General features: G+C 34.5%; 1 protein-coding gene across 1 annotated transcript; it reads right to left on the reverse strand.

Annotated features, from left to right (window-relative positions):
* Positions 1 to 992: 992 nt before the first annotated feature.
* Cpr97Eb (Cuticular protein 97Eb) lies at positions 993 to 25,048 on the reverse strand. Its single transcript, XM_076118343.1, has 3 exons — positions 24,913 to 25,048; positions 6,715 to 6,982; positions 993 to 3,859 (listed from the first exon to the last, which is right to left on the reverse strand). Exons 1-3 carry the CDS (start codon positions 24,925 to 24,927, stop codon positions 3,270 to 3,272), a joined length of 873 nt encoding a protein of 290 aa, XP_075974458.1. The 5' UTR covers positions 24,928 to 25,048; the 3' UTR covers positions 993 to 3,269.
* Positions 25,049 to 26,438: the final 1,390 nt, after the last annotated feature.

A 26,438-nucleotide genomic window follows, 5' to 3' on the forward strand; every position in this document is an offset into this window, starting at 1 on the left:
AATTGATTGATGAAATATTCATAGCGATGTTTGTGTAGCTAATTTATGTGCGTGCTTTTGAATATGATTTGTAGATAAACATGAATTAGTTATATTCGTAGGAAAGTCTATTATGATGAGACTGACTCCCAATTGCAATTTTGTCCGGTTAGAAAACAACGGATACTGTAAATCAGGGTATACTTTATCGGTATGCTAAATTTTATCCAGATTCGTTAAGTGGTTTTTGCGTAAAACAATAACATAATAGGTATATATTAATCTATCCTTATAGAACTCCCTAACTTATGGTATAAAAAGAAGAACTCAGATCAAAAAATTGTCATCTGTGAAATTTTAATTGATTTAATTGTCTTTCTAAAGTCAACTTATTATATTAAAACTGAATAGTTTGTTTTACTGAGTATGTATGCGTTACAGAGCACCTTTATTTATCGAAGACATTCTACATATATTAGGTACACATTCAGTATTATCAACTGCACGTATGGCGCAGTGGTTTAAGCGGTCACCTCGCCGCAACAACCGTAGCGCCGCGTGTGGTGGGTTCGAATCCTACCCGGGACAAATCGTTGTGTGATGAGCACGAGTATTTGTTCTGAGCCTGGATGTCAATTTATCTTTATAAGTATGTATTTAGAAATATATAAGTATGCTTATCAGTTATTTAGTTACCATAGTACAAGCTCTGCTTAGTTTGGAATCAAATAACCGTGTGTGAGTTGTCCAATGATATTTATTTATTTTATTTATTTATTATACTGATTTAGGATCTTTCAAACAGACTAGACTTAGTTTCAATCTTGTATCAATTCATACTGTTCCTTCCAGTTTAGTCACCAGTCTTTAGTATTATATTCGCAATCCATTACAATTGCTCAGGCTATTCTATACCTATTTATTTAAATTAGCATTCAAGACCACCCACTAGAAAAACCTGCAACAATATAAATTGTAACAACATCACTTTCACTCAAAAGGAAACCAATTCACATTATATAACAGTTTATTTAATCATATATTTACAATCGGTCCACGTATTATTTCGTATTGTCCGCCATTTTGCGCGCACTCGATCTGACGCTATGAATACATATTTATTGTTATATAATGATTTTATTACACTTTTATGTATTTTGGCAATACTATGAAATATCAATGATACAGTTTTTATAAAATTCGATTTGTATGGAGTAATTTTGTGATAAGTTGCGCAGTTTTTAAATACTTTTATGCTTTACACAGTGTAGTTACAGGAAAATTCAATTTTGCAGTGAATCGAAAACTAAATCAATTTACAAATTGATTTTGTTGTATTTATTACACTGAAAGAGTTGTGTAGCAATGCGTTTAAGTTTATTAAATATTTATTTACATACATATACTCCAATTATTATGCAGCTTTAGAAACTGAATTAATATTTTTTTTAAACTTACAGTTTAACATATAAAAATAATTCGGAATCGTTGTAATGATTGCTCATTACAGCTAACCAAATATCTTCTATTACATATTATTGCTTGTTCTTGATACCAAAGTGCTTTAATATATTAACAATCAAAATAGAATAAAACATTTTGAAAATAAAATATTGTACATTTAAAAAGTTCTTTAAATAATAATAATTGAGTAATTAATGTAGTAATTAACATTATTAACTTCAAAAATAGTAAATTTTCGTTCAGTCGTATTGCCAACATTAAAATATAATTATTACAAAAATACAATTAATTATAGTCGTATATTTACACAATATTTTTAATTACTTTTATAAGTAACTAGCTGACCCGCGCAACTTCGCTTGCGTCGCCTAAGAAAATGTGTCAAAATTTTCCCCGTTTTTGTAACATTTTTCGTTGCTACTCCGCTCCTAATGACCGTAGCGTGATGTTATAATATAGCCTATATAGCCTTCCTCGATAAATGAGCTATCTAACACTGAAAGAATTTTTCAAATCGGACCAGTAGTTCCAGAGATTAGCGCGTTCAAACAAACAAACAAACAAACAAACTCTTCAGCTTTATAATATTAGTATAGATTATATTGTAAAATAATTAACAGAATTACTAAATATAATATTACTGACTATTATTCGAAATATAGCATAATTATTTTAAGAATGAATTCCGTCGACCAATAATTCTATCTTTAAATTTTTAATATTTTTCATGTAATGGTCAACAAATATGGATGATTTTAACTCTTGATAAGTCTGTAATATATTATATTGTTAGTTAAATAGACAATATATTGTATATTCGAATAAAAATAGAGTATTCGTACTTAAAATTACATCAAAATACATGTAAATTACTTAATAATAATATCGTATAGTGTATGTAATTATATACAGATATAATCGAAATATAGTACGTAAGTAATGTAATAAAATAATTATATATTGTACATAAAATTAAACATACTAATATATAATAAATATAATACATAAATATACATATTATAATAAGTAAGTACAAATAAAGAAATATACTACAATTATTAAGTTAAAATAAGTACGTGAAACTTAGATTATTACTTTACAAGTATTATTAGTACTAAGGAAAAAACTAAATAAATAGTATAATTTACAATTGTTAGTCACAGATACATATTAAAGCCTATTCTTCATACAAAAAACTCCAATATTATTGACTAGTACTAAAATATACAAAAGTCGTAAAAAAGGTGTCGTTCGTCACTTTGGGTATACACTTAATTAATATTAAATATTTTGTACAAAAATTACTAAGTACACAGTGCTGACATCTAGCCGAATCAAGAACAGTACTCTACATTATATTATAAGCTATATTTTGCTTTCATTTAAGCTTAATAGCAGAAAGGATCTTCTGATTTACACCTTAACCTTGCTACACACGTATTCGGTTAGGCATTAATCGGCCTAGTTGGGCGGCAAAACCGAATATCTGAAGATGAACCCAATTGGCACAAGCTGAAAAAATGAGTCGACTCGGTTTTGTTGTTCGATAAATATTGCCACTAAATATGTGTAATAGCAAGCCTTATGGTCAAAACGATGTGACGAAAAAAACAATCACGATCTCTTTTAAGTACTTGCAAATAAAGGCCTAAACTTAGTCTCTACTGAAGTCAGATATATTCTTATTTAGCGCAAATATGCATAGATATAAGAAGCACTTTTTTAACAGCAGCTTCAAACCAAGCATCCTTATTTATCAGAATAACACTGTTGATGATTCGTCTACCCCAGCACTAACTTACAACTACCTAACTAACAGTCATCAATTAACCAGTGAAGTTGATAGAATAGGACCCGGTGTTAGGGTCGAAGTTCTGCGCAGGGTGGCCAAAGAACGGGTTGAAATTCTGATTCTGCTGCTGATAAGCTGGTTGAGGTTGGTAATTCTGCTGGGGCTGGAAACTCTGGCTTTGGAAGTTCTGATACGGTTGAGGAGTATACGCCTGGTAGGAGAATTGAGGTTGCTGGTGGTACACCTGGCTTTGAGGACGGAGCTCCTGGTTTTCTGACGGGAATTGCTGAGGACCCTGGTTGAAAAGACTAGTTTGTTGCTGACCACGGTTGAAGAAGCTCTGTTGCTGGCCTTGATTGAAGAGAGTAGTCTGTTGGGAGTAGACGGGAGAAGACCTGAACTGGCTTGGGGCTGGCTGTGGCTGGTACTGAGGAGCTTGAGTTGGCTGGGCTGGCTGATGGTACTGCCTGATTGGAGCAGGTCTTGGTTGAGAACGGCTGTTGTATTTAGGGTCTTCGTAAATGCTGGGGTCTTCTCGGTATTGGCCGTCGTCTTCTTGGCCGTCGGTGAGCGCGTTGGATGATGGGTTGTTCAGTGTTGGAGGGGGGACTTGAATGCCTGGACCTGGAAAGTGAAGGATTGGGTTTAGACATGGACCATATCTCGCTTGCTTCATTTGGAATTGAAACTTAAGGTTTTACCAAGTTTACTTCGATATTTTACAATCAACAATATTTATAAAATAATGACCAAATTGAGGTTTATTTGGATCAGTAGTTAAGATATTAAGACCTGGTTCAAAAGCGATGTAAGCATACGTTTAGTATAAAATCTTCATTATTGCTAAGTAAATAATTAATAGATTCAGTTATCATTGATAATCCCATGAATTGTAATTGTAATTGACGTTTTTGGCCAGCACATTGTTACCTATTTCAAACATTATATTATCAATGTTATCTTAAGTTTCACGTCTTTCAAATCAGTAAATCACACTCAAGTACAATTAACCCGCATTACATACTTAAAAATGCATAGTAATAGCTCCGTTTACATCATGAAGCCACTTTTTAGTTGTGGTGATGAAATCTAATGTTTTTAGTTAGCAAGTCATCTAGTTAGATGATTTATCAGTGCGTGAAGGTTGAACGTTCAAGTTGCGACACTTGCGTGGTGCCACAGTAATTGGAGAACTTTCTTAATTATCTTGTTAAGTTAGGAATGTAGGTGTGGATATTTGTTAAGTAGTTTTAGTTTTATATTTTACTAGCTGACCCGCGCAACTTCGCTTGCGTCACATAAGAGAGAATGGATCAGAATTTTCCCCGTTTTGTAACAGGTTTTACTGTTACTCTGCTCCTATTGGTCGTAGCATGATGATATATAGCCTAAAGCCTTCCTCAATAAATGGGCTATCTAATACTGAAAGAATTTTTCAAATCGGACCAGTAGTTCCTGAGATTAGCGCGTTCAAACAAACAAACAAACTCTTCAGCTTTATAATATTAGTATAGATTTTATTTTAACGTATATAAATTTATTATATTATATTGTGTAACACATTATATTGATTTATTGATGACATGCTAAGTCCCCAACCCGCACAAACTCACATAAAATCACACTTTATTCCCATAAGGGTGGGCAGAAACCTAAACGTCACTTGGTACGATCCTTACAAACTTCCCTTGCCTCATTCACAACCATACGTCTTGTCATACAGGATGGACTTACGCACGTGGCTAGCGTGCCCGCTAGCTTGTATCGCTTGCCACGCTGCCCCCGCCGCCGCCGCCGCGGCCGGCCCGTACCGTGCCGCAATACTAATATCGTGATATCTCCTAAACTATATGTCTAAATAACACACTGTAAACTGCAAAAATAATCTAAATTAAATGCTCGTGATGATGAACTTACTTATTTTGATAAGGATATATGTATTATTGGTTATATCACCAGTTAAACATCACCCAACGAATTAAATGTTTTTTTAATACAGAAAAGTAGTTTTTGTGACTTAAATAAAAAAGCTGGATATATGTCATCGCGGACTTTTTTGTAGAACTAATAAAGACCAATGTTTTTGCTATACATTGTTCTTACTTGTATCCAACGGTATAAGCGGCGCACGCACAAATGCAATCTTCAATTAGATTTTTTTTCTGACTTCTTGGACATAAATCGCTATAACTCAGCTAATATAGTTTCAATGTATTTCAATTATATATAAAAACCTGCCGGAGAAAATACTCTTTCTATTAGTGAAAACCGCATCAAAATCCGTTGCGTAGTTTTAAAGTTTTATGCATACGAAGGGACTACAGACAAAATGGGCGACTTTGTTTTATACTATGTAGTGACATAGCAATTGACTCAATGTAGAACCAAACTCAAAAATGTCGTAATGAAGAAAATCTTTATTGTTTCTAAAATCATCGTGTTTAAGGTGACTTAAACTGTTATAATAACAACGGACAAACAATACATACAGACACGAATTGAACTTGAACCGTAACCGTTACTGAATGATTGACTGAAAGACAATACACAGCCGAAACTACTGAACGTAAGAAGCAGAAATTTGAATTGAAGAGTGTAGGGGAGCACAAAGAGTGGATTTTTGGAAATTTCACCATGATGGAGGTGAGAATACATGCGGGAGAACCCGCGGACAGAAAGCTGGTCTAGAGTTTTCCAGTACTCATAGCTTATTATGCTAGTGTATATTAAACTATGTTACTGGAAAATCTAGGCCAAATGTGGGGACTTTTCACAACTGCGGGATTAAACCTGAGACCTCTACAGTCTCTCTCAGTAACTGCTGCGTCATTGAGACCATTATATTATGTGTTACAATAACTATATCTAACATAATAAACGCTTAACTACCGTTTACACCATAATAACACGATGTTACGTTACTTATGGTGCAACCGACCCAGTTTGTTTGTTTGTATGTTTGTATGCTCTAATCGAGCTTAATACTTGTTAATTGATACTAATGGGCTGAAGTTTTTGGGTATTTTGCACTGGGGATTTTGTAACAAGGCAAGTTATACTATGTTGCTAAAATATACATCCTTTTAACATGAGTCTTATTGAACTAGAAAGAGCGATATTTGATTTAGTCGTTTACTTTACTCTTGTCGTATATATCCAATTCGTTATACATTATCCTTATTTTGTCATAGAGATGGTCAAAACTATGCCTTGAATTAGGTATAGCAATGGAAAATTTTGGTTAAGTCATAAACATTAAATCAGACGTTATATTTCCAAAATAAATTCTATTTCACGTAGCTTTATCTTGTACACTGAACGACCTGAACCTGTTTCAACCTAACATCTTCGAAGACCAAACGTTGCATGATATGACTCCTACTTTTCCATAATATTTAGGTACTTTCCAAAATTTTAATTCAAACTCCAAACATCAATTCCTTAACCCACCAAATCTTATAAAAGCTTCAACATCTTACCTTCAGGTTCAAATCCTCTCTGACTGCTCGCTCCATAGGAAATTTCCCTCGTCTTGCCGGACTCATCAACATATCCATACTTCCCCGCGACATCTCCATTAGGATACTTAGTCTCTATCTTGAAGGAGCCATCAGCGGCCTCGTAACCGTAACTGTAGGAACCGTCGTCGTTTTGTCTGTTGATCTGCTTGAGGATGGGCACTGGGGTCGTGGTGGGGCCCTGGTGCTGGCATTGGACTGCCAGGTAGGCAGCGCAGAGGATTAGAGTCTGGACGAAAAGAAATGGTTTTTTTAGTAAGTTGGTTATGATTTTTTATGGTGAAATTGGGTAAGTCTGTGATACATGGGATTTAATTCACAGTAAATAAAAGATCTGAAACCCGATAAGCTTAGTACTGTTACCAATATAGTGTTTTTAAACGGGGCGTAACTACCGCTTAGTTTATAGTGAATACCATGAAAATTTGTTCTGTGTCGGAATTAAATCTGACGTGGTCTACTTATGAACGCAGAAATCATATTACAGTGATAAGCAAGGAGGTACCTAAGTGGTATATTACAGATTTATTAAGCAATTTTCAAACTTCAGGCAATCATTTAAAACCTAATAGAAAGAACCATAAAGAAGCACCGAGACCTGAGACTTCTACACTCTTAATCTTCTCGTGTATAGATAGCATACAAATATAGTCATCAAAGTTATTTTTGCATCATCTGTCACCGTAACCCACAAAGCCTTCGGAAGTAAAACAAAACGACTACTAGCGAAGCCCTGGCGTGGAACCAACCGTATAACTAACTTAGTTATTACGCAACTGCACAAAAAAGAGAAGTCTTAGTCAGGTGTACACAACCTGCATAATATAGAACCGCAAATATAACTTTGCTAGATATTAAGATATTACAGTATTTTCACAAACGCTGTCGTTTTCAAACCCAGAAAATTTTCTGGATGGAGCTTGTACGCAAATATTTGACATAATTCCTAGTTCGTTTTCTCGAGAGTTTAATAGTGCCTGTATCATACCAGACTCAAAATGTACCTATAACGACGTTACTGCAAAGACATAATAAGTTGCTAGAGGGGCTTTGCATTATGAGCTATGCAAGTTGAAAAGGTAACATGGTTTTGTACATGAAATTGTAGCCTGAAAAAGAGACTACATTAAAAATCACATACGTACATTATTATTTATATGCCGTTCGTTTGATTGCTGACTAGGAATTAACGGTTTTTGTTCTGCCGGTAACTAAAATAATATACTAATCTATATGCTTATTAATGTCATTGTATTTGTGAAGTATAAAGACAGGGTACTATAGAACAGTTTTTGGTTAACGTCATAGAAAATTTGCCAACGCTCTAGTCAATCGCGAAGTTCGTATCATAGTATAATTTATTTTATTTAATTAAAGGTTGCTGATACCTGGTCTGTGTTATACTTAGCGTGAAGTTATTTGAAGTGGTTTATATTACTTTATATAAAGTGTTTGACCTTGATCTTGTGGTGTCGTAACTCGCTGTTTTTACTTTTTATATTCAGTATACAGGTTAATTGTTTGTTTAGAGTGTTTTATTGTTAGAAATATGATTGTGCAATATAATAATAGTAGTTTTTTTATTTATTTTATTTTATCGTATGGTTAGTGGTCAAACTAGTGTCAAAATTGTTCAAGTAGCCCGTTAGGCCTTTGACTTGACTTAACGACTGTTAGCGTAGTAGACAACAACCGGGACGGATATTTTACGTGCCCTCCGAAGCAAGTAGATAACCAGCGCATATACCCCTAAGCGGTCACCCATCCATAGAATAACCGCGCCAACTCGAATACTTAAATCAAAAAAATATATCATCAAGAATTTCTAATTTATCCGTATAAATTTTATTATTATTATTATTTTCTCAAAAGTCGTCATGTTAAGGTTATTATTTTTGTAAATACTTTTAAAGTTAATATATTTCCTACAAAACACTTAACAATCATTAACACCTTTTTAGCCCGATTCATGCAAAAATCGTTATCCGTGCGAAACAGAATACAACAAAGATGAATGGAACACAACAATAATTAAATTACACACTATTATCAATACAAAATCAATCAAAATACAAAAAAGGTAGGCTATTCACTACAAGACTTTTTGTATGGAATTCTTGGTATATGAGTAATTTGACGCCGAGTGAATGGCCAGATTTAGCCTTGTCTGCCTGTGGTCAGACGCGGACATGTCGTTGTGGCTAGATATTTTTATTATAAAGGTATCATTGGTCTGATTGGGTTTTTAATTGGTTTAGTTAATTGAAATGCTAGATCTAAGTAAGTAATGCTTTGTTAGGAATAAAAGAAATAGTGCACGTTTGTTCGTTGATTAGTTTTCTAATAGGTACTGCAGAGTTTTTAATGCATAATGGAAGCAATCATTATCTAGTGGTGATCTGAGTGGTGGCTTAGATAACAACAGCCGCGCGGATCGATCTCTGAGGTTAAGCCATGCTTGCCGAGGTTGATTTGTGGATGGGTGACCATCTTATACATATCGAGTTCCTCCGTGTTTCGGAAGGCACGTTAAATAGTGGGTCCCGGCTGTCAATTTCGAAGATCTTTGACAAGCGTTAACAGTAGTCAGAAGCTTGAAAGTCTGACAACCAGTCTTACCGAAGGGTATCGTGTTATCCCAGGTAACTGGGTTGTGGAGGTCAGACAGGCAGTCGCTCCATGTAAAACACTGGTATTCAGCTGCATCCGGTGAGACTGGAAGCCGACTCCAACATAGCTTGGAAGAAAGGCTAAGCTGAAGAAGAAGAATTATCTAGTGGTGACTTCACCACTAGATAATTCACCACTAGATATTGCTTCTATTATGCACAACAACAACTTTATCGCTTTACTAGAGATTGTAGGTTCGATTCCACACTCCCATTTGCAGCAAGGCATGATCAAAAGTTGTAAAAGTATATGTTATTTGGCCCAATCCTTAATTGTTACTGCATTTTGAAATACCAACCGAAACAATTTAGACATCCAACAATGCCAATTTCGAGAAATGAACCTAGGTCCCCGTAATTATTGTTGCACATATTTCTGCAACACATCCGTATCACATAAAAAAATAATAAAAAAAATAAAAAGCAAAATATAAAAAATTTTGAAATAAATGAAATGCTTCGTAATTAACTTTTTCCTTGAAACAATAATTGCACAAATTGAATGTGTTACCTAGAATTTGATCTAATATTCTATAGTAATTAAAATTATTTCATTATAGTCATACAAGTACGAAAAGGATTGCAATGCAGTCTAACCTTTTTAATGCACTGACATTGAGACACTCATTCAGTAATACGACGTAGTATGCGTATCTATCTAATCAGCCCGTATCCACCCACTGTTGAGTATAGGCCTCCCCCTCAGCACGCCACTTTATACGGTCCTCCGCTTGTCTCATCCATTTCGGCCCTACACATTTAACAATGTCGTCCGACCATCTAGTTGCAGGCCTTCCTTGAGACCTTCGCCCATTCCATGGCCGCCATTCAGTGATTGCTTTGGTCCACCTTCCGTCTTCACGTCTAGCCAAATGTCCTGCCCATTGCCACTTAAGTTTGGTTATCCGCGTGCCCACATCTACGACTTTAGTTCTACGGCGTATTTCGACGTTGGGTACGCGGTCAACGAGAGAAATGCCAAGCATGGCACGCTCCATAGCTCTTTGCGCTACTTTAATTTTGTGGAGGCATGCTTTATTGAGCGACCATGTCTCGGCTCCATAAGTGAGAATAGGCAGGACACATTGGTTGAATGTCTTGGTCTTCAGACATTGTGGTATCTTTGATTTGAATACGTCATCCAGTTTCCCAAAAGCAGCCCAACCTAGCTGGATTCGTCTAGCAATCTCTTTGATCTGTGAGTCGGAACCAAAGGATAAACGATGCCCAAGATAGATGTATTCCTGTACTGTTTCGATGTGAGCGTTACCTACCGTAACAGCAGGTAAAGCTCGTGTGGAGTTTGTCATTATCTTGGTCTTGGACATGTTCATCCTAAGGCCGATTTTTAATGATGCTTCATGTAACTCCTTAAGCATGTCTTGGAGATCAGCAACGTTCTCAGCAAATAGGACCAGATCGTCGGCAAAACGCAGGTGCGACAGAAATTGACCATTGATATTAATGCCTCTCTCACTCCAATCTATGGTCTTTAATATGTCCTCTAAGACGGCAGTAAAGAGTTTGGGTGAGAGAGTATCCCCTTGACGTACTCCCCGCTTGATGGGTACGAGGTCAGTTAAAGTTTGCATACGCACCTGCATATGCCCAATGCGTATGCGTATGCCCAAGTATATTTTTATATGATTTTGAAAGTTGCTAGAGTTTTAAAAAATAGCTAGATTGCTTCATTTACCACTGTATTTTATTAAATTACTATTCAAAATGTTCTTAAAGTAAAAAAACAATTAAAATATGTACAAATTACTGCAACAACGTACTCTTTTTGTTTATAGACAAAAAAAAACTTAAATATTTTTGAAATTTATCGACACCTTCATATAATCGACAAACATTTCTTTCTAAACTGAAATTTATTTGTTCCTAATCCTAAACGCATTACTTACTTATCTTTGTTCCACTCATATTATACATACATACATGTATGTAGCATTATGGCAATGTGCTGTATAAATACCACTTATTATGTTATGGTTACATTTTCTCTATTAGCCAAACAAGGTCGACAACATGCCATAACATTAGATTTAAATCTGTAGATACGAAAGCTTGACGTTTGATTTCAATTAATTTATTCAAGTCGATAAAAACTCATTGAAAATCTGTCGTACTGTAGCTCGATTCCCTACCGCGAGCGACAACCGGCTAGCTATCAAGAAATTTTGTATGAAAATCTGATCAGCGCTGCTAGCGGGCGTCGCAGGAACTATCTAGACAGTACTTTTTCAACGTCAAACTGTCGTTACTCGATGGTACTGACTGTACAGAATCGCGCTTCTGTAGCGCAATTCTATATACCATGTACTGTCAAGAATCGAGAGATTGACATTTAAAATGTACTACAAAGATAGTTCTTACAGAGCCCGGTAGAAGCGCTAAACAGATTTTCGTGTAAAATTTCTCGACAGCTAGCCGGTTGTCAGTAGTCGATAGTAATGAAGAATCGAGCTACTGTTATGCTGTAGTTCTATGGGTATAAAATAAAGTTGCTATTAATGTAGACAAATTAAGGTCAGAAATCAAAATAATTCGTACAAATTGAACATGATTGTTATGTTCTTATGACCAAACTGAACTAAGAAAATAATGACGAGGGGCTACGAGACTGCGTACTGATACAATCTCGTAATCTTGTAGGCTAGAAAATTATTAGCATTTACAGCGAATCGACCCTTTAATAATCTTAGTAAAAGTAAGTTTGTGTATTAATCCTGTAGACACTTATTTTAACCAACAACAAACATGGACACTAATTTAAACCAACAACAAGCAACCATTTCTTCAAAACAAACTATAAAGAAAAAATATTGCTACGTAATAAATTCCTTCATAAATTGTAGACAAACAGCTTTACTCTACTTATAATTGTGTAGGCTTGGCCAACAAGTTGGTTCATAACTGCGTAACTCAATAGATTGTTGCGTAAAGTACAGGACATTTCGCTTCCTGACTCTGTTCGTGATTTACATACCAAAATATAGAGTGATTGTAGGAAAGTAGAGTTAAGAGAACTTGTTGGGAAAGTTTACGGAATTGTGACGTTAATCAACTTAAACTGTTAATTAACTTTCATAGTTGTTGTTTGTCGTATGGTTAGTGGTCAACCTAGTGTCAAAGTTGTTCAAGCCGCCTGAAAGGCCTTTGACGTGACTTAACGACTCTTATCTTAGTAGACAACAGCCGGAACTGACTTTTTACGTACCCTCCGAAGCACGGAGACGCCCAGCTCAAATACTTCTATGCGGTCACCCATCTATGGAATGACCGCGCCAACGGTTGTTTTATCCACAGATCGTTTACCGATCGGTGAGCGCAACTGGCTATGGGCGCCTCAAAGTGCTCAAGTGCTTTCATAGTGATCGCAGCTCAAGCGCGCTATCTATTGGATAGACATAGCTCGTAAAATTATCTGTTACAATCGTTATGTTAAGTCATTGATAAAAATGATCTGTGCCTCAATTCTCTACTACTATCGACTACCGACAACCGAACTGTCATCGAGAAATTTTGTATAAAAATCTGATCAGCGCCTATGACGGGTGTCGTAGGAAACATTTTGGAAGTACATTCTAAATGTCAATATTTCGATAGCTAGCCGGTTGTCGGTAGTCGACAGTGGTAGAGAATCGAGGCACTGAGGGCTTATCATGTATCTCAATTGAAAAGTATACGTCAAATTCATAGCCGCTTTGCACTACATTGCTGTTATTACGCAACGTGTTAATCACTATAATCTAAGGTACAAAGCAATGTACAGCATAGTAGCTTTGAAGTATCTTTGTGTCCCCAAGTATCTAGTGGTTCCTCCAATTTTGCATTATTAGGGTGCAATAACCCACTTCGGAGAAACATTCCTGATTTTACATTCCTGACACAAAGCACTTTTTTTCTGCTTTTCATTTTGCCTATTGTTATATGCCAGGTATATAAATATAAGTGCATAATATAAGGTGTAATGTATGATGAAAGTTTGATAGATTGAAATAATGATCTACATACACATTAAACTCACAGCCTTGACATTCATCCATCAATAAAATACCTTCGACCAGATGTCACCAAAGCAAGCTTAACAACCTCGTGCACTATGTACAAGTACATAAAACTATATACTGAATACTGGTTCAAGAATGTGGTCCAAGTAAATGAGACGTTATGTCGTGGAATAAATACACTTGGTCCTTTGTGATAAACTTTTTGTTGGTATGTTTTGAATATTAAATGAAGTATAGATAAGTATGTCTTGTTGATTCGACGGTGATTAGTTTTTGCCCGTCGCTGACTTTAAAGTTGTAAGTTTTAAAGCGATCTTTCAGTTATTAATAGGAATGCATTAGAGTCTAAAATGTTCAAGAATAATAGATATAATTTTCTGTCCGAGAAAGTGTTAGTTTTGTACATTCTATAATCTATGATGGAAAAATTAAGTAAAACTCCGTAAAAGAAGCCGATGTGGATCTACCCGCGAACCGTAATATGGTTTTTTTGTTACCTTTTTCAATACCAATTATATTGGTCCTCCAATTATAGAGTACCTGTCTATCTTGGAAATAAACCTATATTTTGTCTGCCGTTAATATCTTAAAATAAGATAATTTTCCTTAAAATTTTAACCTTAAAACTTAATAGTTATAAGTTCGTTTACTCGTGCAAAGTTAATCAATCGATCAATTTTTTTTAAGATAATTCTGTTGATGATAAGTGCATGTCATGCTTTGGCTTCATTTAATTTACAAATAGCAATACTAATGTAAAAACTAAGCCGGAAATTAATGTAGATCGATCATTGTCAAATGGGACAAAAAAGTACTCGACAGATAGCAATTGCGAACAAGTATTCTATCTTTATATAATACTCGTATAATTCTTCTGTAAGTGTATAATGTTACTGAACTTCTCTTAAACGACTGGACCGATTTTGATGAAATTGTTTGTGTGTGTTCAAGGGGATCTGAGAATGGTTTAGATTATTAAAAAAAGTTTTAAATTTTCAAATTAAAGACGTGTAGACAGGACAACGTCTGTCGGGTCCGCTAGTCTATAAATAAAACCAATAAAGACTCCATATAACTAAGTTCTCAGATCAAGCATGCATGTTGTTAGCAGCAGTAGTTTTGTTCCACAAAAATCTCCGATTGATTGCTTAATTGACAATCTCAGTACAGGCAAATAAGGCATGGCTTCTTTTCTTTTGTGAAGTTAGTGAGGAGTTTTATTAAAAAACGAGAACTAAATCACCTACAAAATAATGTGATACGATAATACACTTTTTCAAAACTTCCGAAAGAGATTAAGGGATACCAAAACATTCCTAAAATACGTATTGTATTGTTTTTGTAATTGTACTAGAAGGTATTGTAGCCACCGAAATACCTACTTTTAAAATTGAATGAGATAGTAAAGATCCTTGTGTATAGAAGGCTCACTCTGATACAGCTAGTTCTTTATGAAAATATACACTACACATAATTATTAATTATAATGTAGATAAATTGTATTGTTAACACTTTCAACTAAGTTGTCCAACTGTAATGACAAACAGACAAAGTACAGCCAAGACACTCTACTCAGTTTTCGAACTATAAGTCCTACTTAAAATTAAGTAACATAAGAGCATTCTTTAGCGTTAATAACCATGTATTTGTCATGTACCACTTGAATAACACCGCATTACATTGACCACGGCCTATATTTAGAGTACTTATTATAAGGTCGCTTTTTACATCATCTAATAGGATTTGTACCTACAGACCTTGAAGAACTGTTCGTGTTGAAATGCCAATTAAACATTGGTGATTTTATTAGTGTTATTATAGAGAAATTTGAATGGAATTCGTAGCAGTAGTGATAATTTATAGAGTGGTGATAGATTAAAAGGTATTTAGTTGTTTCCGGTCCGTTTTCATAATCTACTGATAAGTATCGATTAGTTAAACGAATGGAGTATTGACAAATGTTAATGTGCAAACATTCTAACTTTTTGTTTCTTTAAAACCTTTCAAGCTTTCTGCATCTTTTGCCAGTGTTATTTGGTTGTTTTCTTAAACCGATCATTTCAAACTTCTCTTTCTCTCTCATCATTGAGGACTTTTTAGACGCAGGCCATAAAAACACTATTTTCCAATTTACTAGTTTGCAAATAAATCCTTAATAGTATAGTTTTGTGTCATGTCGTATCTACATATTAGGTATGAGGTAATGCCTAAGGATTCCCCGCTGTAAGACTGTATTTTATGTGGTCCTAATTTTTATGTACAATACCGGAATTCGTCAATTTCATTTTAAGTAATATAGTTCAAGTTTACTTTAAAAATCCTCACGAACAATCGTGCCTGCACGCACCAGACTTCGTGGCAATTACAAATAAATAACAAATTGTAATTTCAATGACCAATAACGATATTATTCCTAATATCAGACTGAGCCAAACCCTGTCCATTCACTTTATTTAACAAAACAATGTATTTGTAGATGAAAGATTTGTGCAACTAGCCAACGCCAGCGGCTCCCGCTGTGTTCAAATGTCAATAAATAAGACTATATCCATAGAATTTCGAATTGCTCTTAAAATTGCATAAGAAATGTACACAGTTCTATGTATTTTTTCGTGTTCTCCAATTAAACGCTTTACCATCGGAATATGTGCTATCGGCATTTTGTAAATAAAATAATTCAGTCCATTGCCATTTACTTATAACTAGGCAAGGGTCTCCTTCCGGAATGGGTAGAGCTTTTTTGCAAACCGTTTAGCTGGACAGGAATTTACCACCCCTTCAAGAACTTTTTGATAATTATTCGGGCACATCACTTCATTCTATGATATAAATCCATTTTCAATGTAACAATAAACCCTCCTTAAAACATAATTTTTCAAAAATTTACTGCACCTAAAAGATCATGAGACCCAAGTTACTCAAAAAGATAGTTTTTTCTAAAGCACGAGCATTACCGGTACAATTTTAAATTTGTGTTTTTGTTTCTTATTATGTTTTTGCGTTTAACCAGTCGGTAGATTAATTAAAGATTAGTTAGCTGGCTAGCAATAAATGAATGTAATTGCCTAAGGCGCTTAACACACTGCCCCGCACCACGCAGCGTAGCGCGTGAATGCGTGTTCGAACGTTGCTTGTAAGTATCTCCGTTTGTATGGAAAACACGCACAGTCTAACACACAGAAAATGCATCCACGCGCGTTCATGCGGATCACGCGCATACACGCGTGTTTCCATACAAACGGAGATACTTACAAGCAACGTTCGAACACGCATTCACGCGCTACGCTGCGTGGTGCGGGGTAGTGTGTTAAGCGCCTTATATCAGGAAACATTACGCACACGATAATGTTATAAAGTTTATAACAATGTAACAATCGGTTTAAACATAAAAGCTTAATTGATATTATCTTAAATGGTTTCCTATTTGGCCTGTCACTTTTGTGGTTTATTATTATTATTTTGTTTTTAAAGTCTTTGTCTTAGATGGGCGAGGCTGCTGACAGATTGGCACCACACGATGGACATCGTTGTCGAGGCCGACCACGACGAAGGTGGCATGACGATTTAACGGCATTTGAGGGTGCATTGTGGCGGAGCATGGCACAGGACAGACAGTATTGAAAGGAGAGAGGGGGGGCCTTTGCCCAGCAGTGGGACAAATAAAGGGCTAACAAAAAAGAAAGTCTTTGTACCTGTTTCATTACTTGTGAATATGTATCGGTTAACTTATCAGGAGGAATGTTGAGCTGTTGTTTTCATGCATTTCCTGTTTCTTTATCTATTGGATAGGCTATCCCATAACTGGTCCTTATAATCCTTTAATACTTATTGAATCAAATGGTTACAATATTATTTTACAATTAAGTTCGTAAGCTATTAACTTCTTAGTTTGATTCCTGCGTCAGAAAAGTAGCGTTATGTTTATCTATTAAAGGATATATCTAGAGAAAAACACAAAAAGATACTTTAAAGAGTTAACTTGTATACTGAGGCGCCCGTAGCCAGTTGCGCTCACCGGTCGGTAAACGATCTGTGGGTTGGCAAACCTTGGCGCAGTCATTCCATAGATGGGTGACCGCATAGTGGTATTTGAACAGGGCGTCGTCTCCGTGCTTCGGAGGGCACGTAAAAAGTCGGTCCCGGTAGTTGTCAATTAAGATAACAGTCGTTAAGCCAAGTCAAAGGCCTTCAAGCGGCTTGAACAACTTTGACACTAGGTTGACCACTAACTATACGACAAGAAGAAGAAGACTTGTATACTTTATGAAATATAAACATAACTATACTTCGAAAATACGCATGAAACTTTAGAAAAATCTACTAACTAAGCTTAAATAATGAATTTGTAACACCTCATCTACCATAATAGACCATAATACAACTACTGCACTTGACATTGTCCCCATTACTATACAATAACCATAAACCACTATGGTGTATTTTAAACAATAACACATAACACTATTGTTTGTAACAAAACGTATGAATTTGAACACGTTTTCGAAGAGTTAAACCATAAGAATACATAGTTAATCTTACAGTTTTACATTAGTTCAATTAAACGGCTAATAATACATTTGTTGTATGAGAACCTCCCTTAAATACATATTTGTTTTATTCTGTTTTTTGTATTTGTTTTTATAGGGGCAAGTCGGGGCAACATAAATGCATCACTCGGCGATATATTATTATAATGAATGGAATAACTACTTAAAATGATTTGAATCAAACAGGATCACCTGTTTAGCTATCATGGTTATTTAGATAGAACCTGGTGACAGACAAACAAACAGACAAACGAACAGACAGAAAAACAGATCGACATACAAACGAACTGCGAATTCTTATCAATAGGGTACATTATTATCGTTTGTGTAAGGAACCCTAATAAGTGTTGTTGTTGTATATAAACATGGTTGCGTAAATAAAAGTAGGCTGTATTACTTAATGTATCTATTGCTTTACGTTTGTTGAATACTAAGTAACAAGTATACGGAATAGTAATCTATTTAGACTTAGTTGTTTTCGAATAGTTACTCATAAAGTCGCACCATCACTACATAGTATAAGCAAAGTCGCTTCCCGCGTCTGTCCCTTTGTCTGTATGTATGAATGTACATATGCTGGGAGCTTTAAAACTACCGAATATTGATACAGTTTTTATTTTCTATCTATTTCTATCCCTTTGTTTTCGTTATCATGGGATTGATAAATATCATTTCATATACATCCTTAAATCAGTAAAGCAAAAATAACCATTCAATGTATTATAGAAATTGACGCCCTTTCTATCCACATTAACGTTTTAACTCATCGATATTTGTATAAATGCTAAAACTCCTGAAACAAAGGCTAGTGTAACCTGGCCATAACTTCAGGAAATAATATAAACCTGTAAATATACCAGTGACGTTGAGGATTCCATAGCGAAAAGTGCTATGCAGTTTCCACTAAGACTTCAAACTCAATGTAGTCACTTAACTCTATATCTATACGTTTCTTTGTAATAGTTATGTGACAAATTACCTCCTGTATGTTTGTTTGTATGCCATTATTAATGTTTATTTAATCACCAATAAATTTACGTCAAATACACATCAAAGAGGTTAGATTTTGAATAATGACGACTCATTTGACAGCTGTTTAAACTTGTATGGTAATAAGACAAATTATAATACAATAGTAAACCCAGAAGGCTTTGTGCTCCTACTTGAAGCTTTATTGCAACATCTTCAGCCAATCTTCATATGATTGATTTTCAAAATCTTTCTCATAAAGCTCTGTTTATTGACGTTTACTGAATGAAAATCCGTTCAGTAGATTTTGTGTTTATTGTAGCCACTAAACCTACATTTTTTTCTGGAGGTATGACCAACATTATGTATGTGAATGAAGAAAGGAAGTTTATAGAGATCTTAGCTAGCGTTCTTTGCGTTCTACCTGCCCCTATGGAAGAAAGGGGTTGTTGTATGTATGTGCTAGTTGCTGCTGTTGCGGGGCCACTACACCTGCCACCTAATAAGAACCTCCATATACCCCCTTATTCCCCAGCAAAATTTGAAATTCCTAACACTTGCAGAGTTAGTGACCTTTCGCTTTTATACATATAGATTACCGAAATCTTATATTTCTACATAATAATACCTGAACTATATAATACCAATAAAGTCCAAATTACTATCAACATACCCCGCGGACATAAGCCCAGCTGAAACCTTGACAAATAAACGGAAAGGATAATAAACGAACAATCTAGAACAATTGCTTTTTACCTTATTTGGTATAAACTGTATGTCTGAAGATAATGATAGACGTAACATTTGCCCTAATTATTTTGTTCCATATTTAGGACACAATTAGTCTGATATTTGTTTGTTAGAGCTTATACCCACTACTTATACTGTTTTTATGGATAAACCCAATAGTAGGTTTAAAAGTATTTAAAACATAAAGAATCAGATTATGTGTGGACATTTGTTTAATTTTTTCACTATGAATTGATTGGTAACTTCATCAATAACAACAGTGACAGAGCTCAATAAATATTATTTTATCATGATTGGCCTTACAGACCTAAAATAAATAATTCCTTGAGGGCATGAAACGTTCCCAAAACGGATTTGGCCAGCGTGGTGGACTCAAGGCCTAACCCTACCTCGTTTGGGAGGACATCCTTGCCGGTTTCCACTGCTGGGCAAGGGCTTAAAAAAAATAATTTAATAAATGAATATGATGAATAATGATGAGCTAGTTGATTGTCGATAGTCGATAGTGGTAGAGAATCGCGCTATTGTTATCTCCACTTACTTTCTCTAATGGAGGCAGACTACATATTCAAAAGCTAATTAAATTACGGTTAGTGTAGGTTTCATCACGATGTTTCACCGTTTTTCTCTATAATATTTCGTTATATTTTAATCTAGTTAGTTTGTACATTAACGAAGATTGGCTATAAATTATAGCCGCGGGTCTTTTAGGCAATAACTCTATTAGACCAGTTTTGTACACAACTTATAAGGTTAATTTTGTTTACATCTCTCGTTTTACGTTTATACTACACATGGTTGCGTAATTCATATAATTATAGCGATAAAATCCTTGTTCATATTGAATTGGGATTGATTATTTTCTGTGGGATAACATATTCGACGATTCATTTATCTGTTTAAATTGGAAATTTTTCGAATAAAGTTTTCTGAATACGAAAAATTTGTCGAGTAACTTTCTTTGTCTGGTACAATTATTGGATAGATTTGGTTTGATCTATCAAAATATCCTTACCGTTATTTTTTCATTAATTTATCATTAGATCCTGAAAAATAACACTACTTTTATGTACCTAAATATATAATGCTAATTGCAATACTTCTAAGTACATAGGAGGTTCGAACACATTGACGAAGTATAGACCTCTATCAAAACTCACTAAGGAGACGAAACTACCATCAATAATTTGAGCTTAGGTAATTCTCTTCGACACTTAAGTCTTACAAACAGACTGTCATCCGACTATAGACATATAGAAGTATAAACAGAGCTATGATCTAAACCACAGACACTTTATCACAGGTTGCACAAACACCGCGCCCACAGCTCTGTACCGCATTCCTACTTGTGAAACAGATCGGACCAAATATCTGATTATTGTCCAACTAATGTGATGTTGTAACAAATTAGTTAGCAAGGACTCTATTAAGTGTAGAGAAGAGATTACATGTGTGTATGTTGCGTTAGACCTCCTACGCATAGGCGAGTATCAGAAAATCTGTTTAAATGTATCGTAGGTACATTATTGTAGTAGATAGGTTGTAAAGATACGACGAATACATGTCGCACTAATAATACAATAGTGCTGTAACTCAAAATACAACTTTTATCAGAATCGACGAATAACTTGTTTGTACTACAATATACATAAGTCAATGATTTCCCATTTAACAGCATTTTTAACCCGTGACTGTCCCACTGCTGGGCAAGGGTATCCTCCCACATTAGCAAGGGCCCTTGAGCCCACCACATTGACTAAGTGTGGTTCCCTATTATGGGCACATAAAAACTAAATGCTCTTTGTATTTTAAAAAAGAATAAGGAATATTATTTTGATTCTAGTCTAGTTGAAGCTTTTGGCGATGTATTTTGAGTTACTACACTTATTAAAAGTGGGATGTGTTGGAGAGACTCTAAGAAATATTACTAAGCACAGAAATTATACTTATAATCACAGTATTAAGTTTAGGTCTATAGCTTAGACCATTTGCAGCTTCATTATATTTTTTAATTACACCTATATTGTACTTTTTTTGTAATAGCAATTCTGTAGAATTAGCTTAACTGAGTCAAAGATATTTAGCTAATACTATACACTATACAATAAATAAGCTACTACTTATATTAGCTACAGTTCATGACAGCTGCTACTATCCTGCAAAGTATAAGTACTGTAAAATCCACTCTAGCTAACTTCTTTTTCACCAACAACATTTTAAGAAAGTTAAATGTGGTATCTTGTTATCTTTGGACTTAATAAATTTATCGTGTCATCGCGACAAACACAGATCACTATCCATTATCCAATAACTACGATAATACACTACAAAATCGACCTAAATATCGCTATCATAATATCATAATTACATCACACAATGTCTTCCTAATACAACCTATAAGCTTCCTTAGTACTCCATATAAGTAGGCACTACGCGTAATATGAAGGAAAGCAATGTGCTCAAGTTTAGTCTTTTGTTTGTTTACAACGGCCCTGGAAGTACATTTACAAATGATTATAGCTCCATATTATATTTATGTTTTTCTTGTGTTATTTTTTATATGAGTTTCAGAATAGGTTGTTATGAAATAAAGCTTTGGAGTAATAGCAATTTATATCGATAAAAACACTACCGAAGTACATATTTATTTAACATATCTAATTTAAAAATGTTTGTTTTAAAACTCGAAATACAAACCGCAAAAAATCTAGAAAATACCCAAAGTACTCATAGAAAGAGCCCTTAAATGAGTAGGTACTAAGCCATAAATGTACGGAAATTCATTTATCAAATATTATAGCATTTTTTACACTCATGGAATGCTAGATATAAATACAGAATATCATAAACACAACGAATACTTCCCTTCCTCATTCATCTATACTAATATTATAAAGCGGAAGAGTTTGTTTGTTTGTTTGATTGTTTGTTTGTTTGTTTGTTTGTTTGTTTGTTTGAACGCGCTAATCTCAGGAACTACTGGTCCGATTTGAAAAATTCTTTCAGTGTTAGGTAGTCCATTTACCGAGGAAGGTTATAGGCTATATTTCATCACGCTACGACCAATAGGAGCGGAGTAGCAATGAAAAATGTTACAAAAACGGGGAAAATTTTGACCCATTCTCTCTTATGTGACGCAAGCGAAGTTGCGCGGGTCAGCTAGTATCTTATAATATTAAAGTTCCATGTCACAATGTTAGTTACCGTACTCCTCCGGAGCAGCGACTTGACTTATTCTCATGAAATTTAGTGAGCATATTGAGTAGGACTGAGAATCGGCCAACATGTATTTTTGATACCCCTAAGTGACATTAGTTTTTTTTTTAATTATATTATTATGGTTAAACAAATTTTGCCGTGTCAGCTAGTATTCTAATAAAAAGAAACGAACTGCAATACTTAATAACATAAACTTTACCCCAAGAACTCACACTTTACGTTACTCCATAATAGTTTATAAACTATGAGAAAAAATGCCAGCTTTAGTTCATTATCTTTACAATGTGTATGAGTGTTTAATTTGTTGTAAATTACCCGCGGAGATCTGATAAAAAATCTATTATTTTATACGTGTAATGTGATGAAATGTTACAATTTACTGACACATACATACATAATATCACGCCTGTTTTACACGAAGGTGTGGGCAGAGGTGTATGAAAGACACCCACGTTTTGCTATATACCTACTATGTTAGTCCCATATAATAGGTAAGCCTCATATACCGGGCACGTTACCAAACTCCGGATTACACGTTACCAAACTATTGAAAATAATCTAATATGAATGAGAAAAAGATCAATAGCAGTTTCTTCGAACCGGGAGTCGAGCCCAGGACTTCGTGGTCAACAGTCGGATACACTACCGCAAACACATAGGCCAGTCAACTGCCACCTGTTTTCATTTACAAGTTAAAGAACAAGAAATTAAGACCTGCTGTGTTGTAATATGAGTTGTTAGCAACTTGAAAAATGGTTTGTGTAATTTAGACTTGAATGTATTATTATTATATTTGTGGTCCAAACATAGATACTGTTTGTTGTAAAATTCTGTTTCTAGTGGAATTTTGATACGCCTAAAAGTTTTTTTTTAACTTGGCACCTAAAAAGGACTGCAAAATTTTAATGAATTTTTCTTCAAAGATATTCTCTCTATTAACCTGAAGGTTAAAAATCTGCGTATTAAGTAGATAAAAGCTCGATTTATTCAAAGACAAAAAAATCGTTGCTCTATTTTAGTGTGTATCTCTGTTTAACCTCTTTAAAAAAAACACCCCGAATCACTCATGAACGCTATGGATTTAACAAGTTTATAGCCTTTCGCAATTTCTTTGTGTCTCATTTGGCGAAGTTTAGCACATATTAAGTAATAACTATCACCTCTATAAAGTAAACTGGGTATAATGTGCTAGTTTCATTAAAGTGTTTATTTATTTAATGATGTTTCAATATTTAATCACAAACTAGTTTTTGCTCAAGCTTATTGACTGAACGCGTTAACCCAATTTCAAGCGAGTAATATTACTTCACGAACTTTTTTATATAACGTTGTTTGTCGCAAAATGTGTAAATAAAGAAAAAGTCCTTCGTATTAGTTAATTAAGTATTAAAGTTTAAGTTAACTGTTTGTATTACTTATAATGTTTTTTTTTCAAGGATTTTTCGAATGCAGAAGGCTTTTATATTTCTAGTTTTCTGAGGACATCGGGTTTGCAGTAATAGATAAGTACTACTCCTACGCACTTAATTCATTAATTTAGTCCAGTACTATGCCCATTTTCTGAGCACATTTAGCGGTAGTTTATCTATTCAATAGCGTTTAAACTCATATTAAAAAAACGGGGCTGTTAAAGAATAAAATGAAATGAATTTCAAACTCATAAGTTAGTAGGTATAGAGTTCAAAATAAGTTGTTGATCATAAGTATAAATGTAAATATTCAATCAATAAAAGCAAAAGCTTCAATCACGTTACAACGCACTTGTAAGTTTCCGAAGGAAATCAAGTATTGCTTAGGAATGTCGACTTGCATTTAAACACTATCGCCTAATTAACATAAAATAATAATATTCAAATAACCTGTTTTCATAATATAACCACACAATTTTCTGAAAAAATATTTAAAAAAATATAAACGTCAAAATTTCCCGCCTAAATTCTAACCTTTAAAAACTTTCCCGCTAATTCTAATGTCATAAAAAAAACTCACCTTAATAACCAACATGGCGGCTTGTCAAATTTTCCCGCGTTTTCACGTCGGCACTGACCGTTCACTACACACGTCTGCCGCCTTCTACACTGCCACTTGTATTTATAATGTCGCCAGGTTACAACAGTGGTTGTTCAGATATTGTTATGCGTAGCAGAGCCCTAGTAACGTAACACCCCCGTTGATACGCTGACATATTTAATAATGATTCATTGAGAAAACATGTTTGGTATTCAATAAGGTTTTCTGTAACAAATACTCTAGATTTTGCTCGTAAAATATTTTTCTATCAAAGGCAAGGAATTGACAGACTTATTTTTTTAAAATAGCAAAGATATTTTCTCATACAGCCTAGGTTAAGGTTTAATTCGTATTTAGAGCATGGTCTTTTAACAATGGAGATAGTCTGAATGTGTGGTGAATATAAATTTTCATCTGACTTCGGCCTCGCTTTGATTTTCTATAGACAGGTTTTCCTTAGAAACTGCGAATTTTAAGTAAGAACTGTTTACTTAAAGTAGGTCAATGAAAAGACGCTAATATTAACTTACACAGACAATTTTTATTAATTTTTAGATTTATATGTAAATTTTCAAATGTAACAGCGAATTAATTAGGTACATACCTACGTACTACGTCACAAATATTTTAATTAATAGTGCTTAAAGAACATAGATTAAACTCTAGATAAAACAGCTTGAACTCAGGACTTTAAGTTCAGGTTTATATTGTCGCAAGACTTAAAAACTACACAAGAAATAAAATTAAAGAAGATAATCGCATAATAATTAAGAATTCAACCTTCATAATGTCCAAAGTTCTCCATATTTACCAAAAACGTGTATAAAAGCCTCATCGGAAGTATTCTCCTTAATAGCCAGACGGGTCACTGACCTCTCGATTATTTCCTTACGAAACACACTACTTGATAATAAAGACCCTTTCTGATTTTATATGAAAAACCGGTCACGGACTCGTTGAACCTAATTGTCGGCCTTTGTTGCCAAAATACTTTTAAGGTAAGATTCTAGGTACTTTTAAGTTTTAATTTAGATATTTTAATATACTTAACTTTTAAGACAGCTTTCTTGATGTTAAGCATTTCTAGGTGCCCTGTAGAGCTTTGCAGCTGTCAATTCTGTCGCCACAATCCATCCGCCTCTTTTCCAGTCATCCTCTGCTTACATGTGCCGCATGTGCGTTTCCTTTTATATTTTTCTCTGTAATATTCCTTAACGCTATATTATATTAAAATGTATGCTATATTAAAATTTAATATAACATGTACAGTGGGTGACCAAATACCGGGCATGCTACCATACTCCGAGCGGCTATCGAGAAAGATGCTAAATTAAATTAAGAAAGACTAATAGTTCTTTGACCGATCCGGGAATCAAACTCAGGTCCTCGTGTTTAGCAGTCAGATACACTACTAACCCCGCCACAAAAGTCAGAAAAGTAAAATAAATAACCGGTTAAAAATTAAACGTTGTTATTTTTAGACCCTAGGCCATTAACTTTACAAT

Source organism: Anticarsia gemmatalis, chromosome 9, assembly GCF_050436995.1.
Source record: "Anticarsia gemmatalis isolate Benzon Research Colony breed Stoneville strain chromosome 9, ilAntGemm2 primary, whole genome shotgun sequence".
NCBI lineage: Eukaryota > Metazoa > Arthropoda > Insecta > Lepidoptera > Erebidae > Anticarsia > Anticarsia gemmatalis.